Source organism: Mastigoproctus giganteus, chromosome 8 (genome assembly GCF_048544385.1).
Source record: "Mastigoproctus giganteus isolate SK-2022 chromosome 8, ASM4854438v1, whole genome shotgun sequence".
Lineage (NCBI taxonomy): Eukaryota > Metazoa > Arthropoda > Arachnida > Uropygi > Thelyphonidae > Mastigoproctus > Mastigoproctus giganteus.
Genome location: NC_143582.1, coordinates 200,754,660 through 200,764,677, shown reverse-complemented (window position 1 = coordinate 200,764,677; position 10,018 = coordinate 200,754,660). Strand labels below are relative to the sequence as shown.

The window sequence follows — 10,018 nt, the reverse complement described above, 5'->3', positions numbered from 1 at the left end:
TCTAGTCTTATGAGAACAGCTTCTTCCCGTATTTTATGTTGTTATTGTGCAGTTACCCCAGATTAAAAATGAAGAAATTTAAAGCACACTGAACTGAACAGAAAAAAATATATAAATAAATAATAATGAGTATTTTTTGTTATTAAAAAATCCAGTTCCCTTACCAAAATTAGCTTATAAAAGGAATCTGTCTGCTTTTATTTTGAGGGGACTGTGCAGCTTAAACATAGGCACCTTTTTATCATTTATAATGATAGCTTATTCATTAAATTTAACAGCTATAGTTATGGAAATAGTTCTTGAAGAAATTAAAAACTGTTAACTCAAACTTGAGAGCAAATGTTATATTTATAGCATGGTTTCATATTCATACTTCAAAGAAATGACGGTGTATATGTATCAATTTATTACCAAGTTACTTTTTCGTAAGAAATGATCCAAATTAGAAGTATTTCTCCAAAATTCTATAGTAAATTGGGAATCTGAACTGTTTCCATGTAATGAATTAGCCTTAAGTACAAGCAGAATTTTCTTTCATCCTTTGTTTCACCTTTTATTTAAATTTAACTTAAGTGAAAATAGTGAAAGTTCTAAGCCATAGTATAAATCCTAAAGCCAAATTCCATAAAAACAAAATATCTACCTCTTCTGTATGTATAATTCACCAGTGATATGTATATTTATTTAATGTTTGTTTTCATTTAACAGTAAATAAGTCACTGCCATTTATTTATGTAACATAAACTTGATGTAAAAACTGTAAATATATTTTTATTAATTAGAGTAGCAGAATATATAAAGTGGAATTTTATTACTGCCATATTTTTGGAATTACAAGATGATATTTGAGACTTTGTATCGAATCACCCGCTGAACTTAAATAAAATCAAATATTGAATATATTCCTGTCTCTCTCTTTCTTTTTTTGTCTTGAGATAATCACAAATATAAAAAACTTTTCTGCATGACATAGTGCAGTCATTTTTGAAAATAATTATCCACTTGATGGAAGTAATCTTTTATAGCCAAAATCAAATAATGCTTCAAAACTTGAATAGAAACATCTTATATTTAATTGTGTACATCGAAAAGCAAAGTTTCCCTAAACTTTTGATAGAAAGCATGTTCACACTAGCTGGATACATGGAAATGTATTGTTTCATTAGGACAATCATAGTGAGAAGTTTTAACTTCTTGTTGCTTAATACAAGAGCTGTGTAAATTAAACTTTTGATGTTGAGAAAAGAATTTCACTGTTTGCTAGACCAGCTGACAAGTTTTTTGGGTCCATTTTAATTAAGGGTGCATTTACACTACACTGCAAGAAAATCTTGCAATAGTGGCTGCCTGTAACACTTGCATTTGTACACATTATGTACCAGTTTAGTGCTAGCAATTGCTATGAGAAGGTTAATGTGTGATGCTACTTTTGTTGTCAGTATAATTACAAGAAGGAAAATGAGAACACAAGCAGAAAATGCTGGCTCACAGAAACCTGAAGCAATAAACAAATCATTTTTGTTTCCTTTGCACATGTTACAAAATATGAATTTTTTTTTATATGCACATCTATATTAGTATTGTTATTTTATATATCTGCAGTTCTCAATGCAAAAAAACCAAACGAATTCCACAGTTCAGGATGGCATTTGTATTTTTTCGATTAACACTCTTCTGCTGACCATTTTTTGCAAGCTGCAAACAGCTGTGAAAGAGAACCATGAATGGTTCACAGCTGCAAAAATTTTTTGCAAGCTGCAAACAGCTGTGAAAGAGAACCATTCATGGTTCTCTTTCACAGCTGTTTGCAGCTTGCAAAAAATTCTAACGACATCTGCTGCAAGCAGCAGCTCATGCAAACAAGAAAGAAGTTGTCTACATGAGATAGTTTCAAGGTGTCATAAGTATACTGCCATCCAGATAGCATCAGTATCTGACAGCGAGCTCCTGATATTGTTTGCACATGCAACACTACTGTTCAGTGTAAATACACCTCATGCGTCACACGATTTGTTGTCAGAAGAAATATTTAGTGTTTTAATGATGCGCCATCTAACAATAATAGATGGCACAATGCTTTCTTCCCATTCACTTCTGAGCTAATTGAGGTTGTCATGTTGTTTGCTGTTTGTTTGTTATTTAGTTTTTAGGAGCATTAGCAACTAAGGCCATATTGCTCCGGGGATATGCGGTGGTCATTCCCTGACCTTTCCACATCCTCCGTATTTGGTGGTCACGGGCTCGAACCCCGGTCTAATCAAGAAGTGTGTGTGTTACACACTGCTGCTCCTGCCCACCTGGCTTGTTTGCTGTTAAGAGAAAGTCTAAGCAAATGACTGATTTGTATGAGAGCTTTGTTTCTGCTACTAATCATTTTTCTTGAAATGTGGTTACCACACAATAGACTGCAGATTGCCAACAATGCAGTTGAGACAAGAAACCCTAAGGAATTCCCATAAGGAGAAATTACAGCATTTTTTAAAATCATAGTAATTTAAGGTGTTCAAGACTCAAGTAAATTTAGTAAAGAGGCATCAAGGGTATATGACAGCTACAAAATATTGTACATGGGTTGAGAAAGGTCTTGTGTACAAGGCTAAAAGCAGACCAAGGATTGCAAAAATGCAATCTCCTACTGTTAAGCAAGGCACCATGAGGTATAGTTATCATATATTTTACAGCATTACTCCCTAAGGAGAAGCTTCATTTATTCATACCATTATGACCGTTTCAGAGATTTTCTCATCAGTGGGTAACTGATACAATGTGTAGGATCTGACACAGCCAACTGGGTAATTACATGGATTATAAATTTCTCCTTAGGTAGGAGTGCTGTTTATTTTAAATCCAATACTAAGGCAACTCATAGTGACATTCTTCACAATAAGAGATATGCATCTTGCACCAAACTTAGTTTTCTTTTAGTTTGTATGCATGTGAGGCTTTTGCCAACTTGTGTATATTAATGTTAAAAGTGTTTGTCACCAGCAGAAGGTGAACTAACCAATTTGGAGATTTTTGAGAAGCTGGGAAAAGGTGACATGGTTTTTCAAAAATGTCCCTTTTCTTTAATGTGAGTAAACACTTTTATGTCCATTCAAAATGCATGGTAATTCAATGTATATAATCCTTTTTTACCATTAATACTTCCCAAAACATTTATAAACAGAAAATTCTGAAATAATATATACTGGTGTTCAAAAGCTGAGAAATAAATACACAAAAAAAGCAAATACACAATACAAATAAAAACAGAATAATATTAAGAAACTAGACAAATTGTGAGAGCTATAAGCAAAGTCTCTCACAATCTGTTACAATATGAAAACTGAGTAATTAGATAAAAACAACCTTTATATTTTGCAATTATCATTTGCACTGTCAATTTCAAGATAGCAATCATTTTGAAAATGCCACGATTACACCATTGGTATAATAGCAAAATTGTAATGACATGTCGTAAATGAGTGAGCAGGGGTAAAAAAAAAAAAAAAACATTGCACAGAAGATGTATGTGTATGGCTAGTTTTAAAAAGTGTGCTAAATAAACAAAAACTGACAACTCTGCTATTTAATACATATAAAAGTATAATTTATTATGTACATTTTTTTCTAGTTAAACAAAATTTCAAGTTTAATATGCTAAATGGATCATACATCAAATTTCTCAAGGCAAAATGTTATTCCATTCTCATCATATTGCTTCTTGGTAACGATCAGTTTGGAAAATTCTGGATCTTGTGCAAGTTTAACTCCTCCTTTCCATGCATTAGTGATAGGACTGAAAGAATAATTAAATGCTTAATTATATGAGGTTAGGCATACTATTCATATTCTGTATATTGTTGGGATGTTGATATTCATGGTACACACACAAGAAGAATTAAAATTATGGCAATTCCAGTTTTTCAAACTTAATTGAATTTTAGGATTCGGCAGGGTTTCTATTTTGAGACTTCCAGACATGTAATATAGGACAAAATGCTCTTATCAAATACATCAAAATGAATCACCAAAACAAGTAACAAAGCATTCTGTTAACTAATTAAGCCTCACACTTTAATGAACATAATAACAAAAAATAATGAAGGAAATGTACCTGGACTTCTGAAAGCAACATCCATCCGAGAATAAAGTAGGACCCTTAAAATCTCATTTTATGAATTAAGACCAAAGGAACAAAGCAAGCGAGCATTTTAAAAGATTAACCCAATATTCAGCAGCAAAAACTAAAGAAGCCTTCTATTTAAAGAGGCATGTAAGCAGATAAAAAGCTGACCCAAAGCATGGTAAGTTCTTTTCAATACCATCTTCAAATGGGTAAGCGAGCACGAATACTCCACAAATATTTTTTATGAACATGAGACATTACGTCAGGTGGTATGGAAATAATAGAAGGACATGAAGGTGGGATGAGAATAATTCATGGACATGAAGGGGAAAAGAAAAAAGAAGACTCCCACATTACCTAGAAGTTCAGGAAGAAAAACAAATTAAAATAGTAGAGGAAAAAAAAGCACGTGGAATGCTTTAACTCAAAACTTCTCCAAACAGAAACACGTCTTCATATATAAGTTTGCTAGGCAGAAGAGTCACACATCTGGATTTTCCACTCAGGAAATAACATTTTTATTGTAATAAATAAAAATGTCTAGAAAATAAGATGTTGAAGCAACAAGATAATGGAAAATGTAATTCAAATTAGATTGGTCCCTTTTGAAAATTCAGGACGGTTTACTTTCTTATTTTTTATTACTCAAATCATTTAAGTATGAGGTTTATTCAGCTAACAGAATACTTTGTTACATGTTCTCTGATATTTATTATTTATTCTGGTGTATCGATAAGAGCTTTTTGTTTCGCATAACACTCTTGAAAAAGATAACCCTCTTTAATGTGGAAAGCACTGCTGCACAAAGATTAATGTAGAGCAAAGTGCTGAAGTTATGCAACTGTTAGTATTTTCATAGTTAAACTACAGTAAGTCCCCGACTTACGTAAGCCCGAGTTACGCATATTCAGATTTATGTAAATTTTTTTTCACTATTTTTTTTTTTTATTGTAAAATTTAAAACAGTAAAAAAAATCAGTAATCAATAACGAACACGGCACACACAAATTGCACAAGTGAGATACGGAGTAACGAGTTCACAAAGCTTAAAAAATAGGAATGAAGAGAAGATTCTGAAAATTTGTTTTTTATATGACTGCAGATTTCAGTGAAGGGGACACACATTTCACCATAATAACGAAAAAATCCATAGAATTCCAATTATTGGTATTATTGCAATGCAATAAGATTGAGTTTACTGCCCATTTATAATAGACTGCACTAATAGAAAAGCCCAATAAACTGGAAACTGCAAACTGTTTTATGGTAGTGATCTCCAGAAATGTGCTTTAGTAAAATGTAAGATCGTGTGAGGTGATGAGTTTCTGCCTTAACCCTGTGAAATTCTTTACAGAAAATTTCATTTTGACCGTTATCATGGTGCCAACTAAGAGAATAAGTGACAGCAGTACTAGTAAATCTACCAAGAAAAGGAAAGTAGTCGATTTGCATCAGAAAATTAAAATAATAAGGATGTATGCAAATGGCCAAACATTAACAAGTATCGCACGGAAGTTATATTTATCCATGTCAACAGTGAACATGATAATAAAGGACAAAGACTGAATATGAGAAGGGATTGGCACCAATGAAGTCAACTATAATAACGAAGGCTACGAAATACATATCAGTTTCTACAGTACAATAACATGCATTTTTTCTTCCTTTTATGTTTTCTTTTCTTATGTGCCACTCAGGCTACTTCACCACTGTCCCCAGATAAAGTTTTTAATTGAACTAATTAAAAATATATAACTAATAAAATATACATATATACAGTAAACCCCTGTTATTCGCGGGAGTTACATTCCTGAGAAATGCCGTGAATACTGAGTTATGGCTCCCATAGTAATAAAGGGATTCCATTCCAAAGTATGAAATATATAAGAAAAACTAGTCTAAAATTTTGTCTAAGTATGTATTATATGTACCTTCATAATATGACTATGTACATAGACAGTACATAGTGAAATGCAAGCATATGGCATCGAAATGAAAATAAGAAACAATTTAATATTAAATGTAATATTTATTAGAAATTTCAAACAAATCTTTCAAACCAACGCCTTTGCTATAGCTAAAAAACTTATCCCGCCAGTGCTATCACCAGTTTCGCTAAAGTGTTGATAAAGGAGTTTTGCCTTTTCACGAATGATGAGTGAACTTAATGGAATTTTATTTTGAGTTCGGTCTTCTACCCACAGATTTAAAGCTTTTTCCATTTTTTCTAATTTAACATCACGAGTTACAGAGCAAATTTTTGAAGCAATTAGCACATTTTCACAGACACTATGGCAGATTTTTTCTTCCGATTTCTTGATTGATCGTACCGTTGACTCATTGATTTTATATTTTGCCACTGAGGAGACACTTTCATCATTAGAAATTTTATCTAATAACTCAATTTTATTCGCTAATGTCATCACCTTCTTTGATCTTTTCACATTTCCCTTGTTATTCGTAGCCATATTTTTGTACGGGTTAGAAAGAACATGTGCACAATAAAGTCAATTTCTTCCATTAACACACTCGAAAAAGTTGTTTTACACTGCAAAACGATAGATTTATCACTTTTGTAAGCATATCAATTTATAAGCATATAAATTAAAAGCAAACGACAAAACGTTCCATGACAAGTGCATAACACATACTGAACAAAGATTAGCGAGAAACATCCACGTTCGCGATTTTGTTACCCCTCTCCCCCACCCACTGAGCGCTGTTTTGACCGGGAAAGATAATTTTAGCCACACCCATGTTTTTTTATGGTGGTAAATGTTCATGGTACTTTAAAATTCACATTTTTTTAGGTTTCATTTTATATTAAATTAGTGACTGCGAATAGCGGGGGTTTATTGTATAACTATTTTTCTTCATTCTTCTGAGGATATCATGTGGATTTTGTAATTTTGCATATCAGGGATATAGTAGCAACATTTTATTAGTCATTCCCAAGTTATGTAAAACTCTACTTACTCAAGAAGTCCTGGAATGCATCTCTTACATATGTCGGGGACTCACTGTATAGGTAAAATGAATATTCCTTGCAAGCATAAAAATGTCATGTCTAGAAAATAAGTTATGTTCAAGAAACAGAATAATGGGAAACTGAAGTCATATCTCAAGCCAATATGATAGTAGTGTCATAACATATAGAAAGCTTGATGGCTAAGAAAGTAGTTTAAAAAGAGGTACAGGTAGTTCCAGCTTTAGTTCTTTTTTTTTCAAGTATCAACAGAATCGAAATATGAACATTAATTGAAATAAATAAATGCTAAACATTAATAAATATGGCATTTCAAACCACATGCACAGCTATACAATACATTGCCACTCTGCGTGCATTTATTTGTTCAGGCAGAGATGAGGGAGGTTCAACTCTTAAAGAATTTTGATTTTGGAAAAAATTCCATATTTTAGATGCAATAAAAATAATAAAATGAGCCTGGGACAAAATTATAGAGAACATGGTGTTTGGAATAAACTCTGTCATCATTTTAATGATACTTTTGAAGGATTTCAAGAACCAGCAGAGATCGTACAAAATGATATAGAAGCGGTCGCTAATCTAACCTAACTAATTGCAGTTGAGGTTTCTACAACTAACGTTGATCTGCTTCAAACACACAACGGAGAACTCACAAATCAAAACTTCTTTGAAATGACAAAATGTGAAGAAGCTGAGGAAAAAGAATATTTAACAGATGAAACACCCGTTTGTTCTTTTTCTCTCAAGGGACTTGACAAAGCTTTTCAACACAAAAAAAAAAAAAAAACATCAACTGAGATTATCAAGTCACAAGATTCAAATTTTGAGCATGCTAGAAAAGTTGCTATAGATATAAAAAATGCTTATGCATGCTATCGAGAAATTTCTAAAGAAAAGATATGACTGTCTTGGAAACACACGACTCTTGAAGCATCTCTGAAGAAGAAAACAGCTTCTTGTGCTTCCAACAAACTAACGAGCGGCGAGCCAACAATGAGTGAAGAACCATCAACAAGTATGCATTTAGTCGATGAGGAAGAATAAACATTCTTTAACATTTGTACGACATAATTTCTTTATTATTATAATTTGATTGATTTTAAAGGCTATGTTTTAATTTCTTTGGATAAATAAATCATTGTTTAAGCATAAACTATTGTTTCGTTTACAATTTCGCATAAATTATTGTTTTATTTAACATTACTATGGTTGAATTTCATTGCTGAAAACACAATCCTTGTTTTTAACATTACATCTATGGCAAAAAAATTCCTACTTTACGAGTTTTCGCATTATGAGCTTGCGCTAGGAATGAATTAACTCAAAGTCAGGAACTACTTGTATAGTATGAATAAACACCAGAAGAAAAACAGTGGTAACAGTGACAGTTAGAAAAGAAATGTTTGTTTGTTTGTTGTTTGGTTTTTAGGAGCATTAGCAATTAAGGCCATATTGCTCCGGGATATGCGGTGGTCATTCCCTGACATTTCTGCATCCTCCGTATTTGGTGGTGATGGGCTCTAACCCCGGTCTAATCAAGAAGTGTGTACTATGCACTGCTGCTCCTTCCCACCTGGCTATGGAGGCACAGAAAAGAAATGCTAATAACAAATGGGTTACTGCTACAGTCATCAAAATTTGAGCAACTCCTTGTATTATGTAAGCATGAAGGCAGTAAATGACAGAATAGCATTTATTGAAGTGTGTAATAAGGTTGGGATTCCACCAAGAAATCCTGATAGAGAGAATGCATATAATAAGTTCTAATGTTGCTTCTGATGCAGTATGCTCAAATGCATTCTTTTAGAAAAAGCACAACACTGAAAATAAGAACATCCATTACTTCTCCCGAATCATCAGATGAAAGTAATTTAAGCATTTTTGAAGTGCTAACTACACATATATAATTATGTTTGTATTTGTACATTAACAATTTCAAAAAAGCTTGAAATTGTTAAAATGTTAATTCCGATTAACACAAATATTTGTGTCATTATGTGCGATGTCTGAATAATATATCCTCATTAACTTGAAGTTTCAGGGCTAAAACATGTTCATTTTGATTTAAATAGGTTCAAAGTATTTGAACAAGATAAATACACATCAATATTAACAACAGAAATTTGTAATCAGATAGTCTTATTATACTGTATATTATTTTTGCAGTTCTTTCACTTAAAATGCTAAGAATCTTTTAGTTTTCCTGTGGTAGCCATTTTTGAATTGTAATCGATTAAAGCATTAATTTAGTTGCTATGAAAAAGAAAAAAAAATTGTAATGTGGAGAAATTCAATCAATCCTTACATAACAACAAGGTTTACTAGGCACTGCTTTTTTTTTTTTTTTTTTGTCATAAATCGTGCTATTTCATTGATGATTATGTATATATAATTGTACATATCTGCTAAAGAGAGTTCGTATTTTGGGATATTTTCTGTTTGGTACTTGTACAAAAAGGTGATAATGCAAAAAAAAAAGTGACATTCTCTTTCAGCACTATTGCATATTCAACAATGCTTTGTGACTTAGTGTGAACTGCTCTCACAAACTACAGATATGTAAGCTGGTCACAGAGCACTTGTGCTGTGATCAAGTTTGGTGCTACTTCAAAACAGCTGTGAATTAAGAGAGAAAATATGCATCATGTGGGTACAGTTGGAAAAATGCATGTTTTATTACATTTTATTTTGACTGTATGTAATTAAATATTTTATTTTTCACCAGGTATAAATAAATTGCTATATATGGAAGAAATCAACCATTGAAGCTGCTTGAAAAGAAGTGATTATACATAACTATACGCTAATATAAGTAATGCATATAAAAAAAAATTGCATACACCAAAAATGAGAAGGTATGTGATAAAATTTTTATATTTCTTGTCTTTCAACTTGGCTTGACAAAGTAGTAGTAGTAG

At 32.1% G+C, this 10,018-nt stretch overlaps 1 protein-coding gene across 1 annotated transcript in view; it reads right to left on the bottom strand.

The window, feature by feature from the left end:
- Positions 1–3,570: 3,570 nt before the first annotated feature.
- Arp6 (Actin-related protein 6) overlaps positions 3,571–10,018 on the bottom strand; it is an 80,585-nt gene continuing 74,137 nt past the window's right edge. The window contains exon 11 of the mRNA XM_090380031.1: positions 3,571–3,781. Within this exon, the coding sequence (XP_090236157.1) occupies positions 3,652–3,781 (130 nt within the window). The 3' untranslated portion in view covers positions 3,571–3,651. The remainder of the gene's footprint in view (positions 3,782–10,018) is intronic.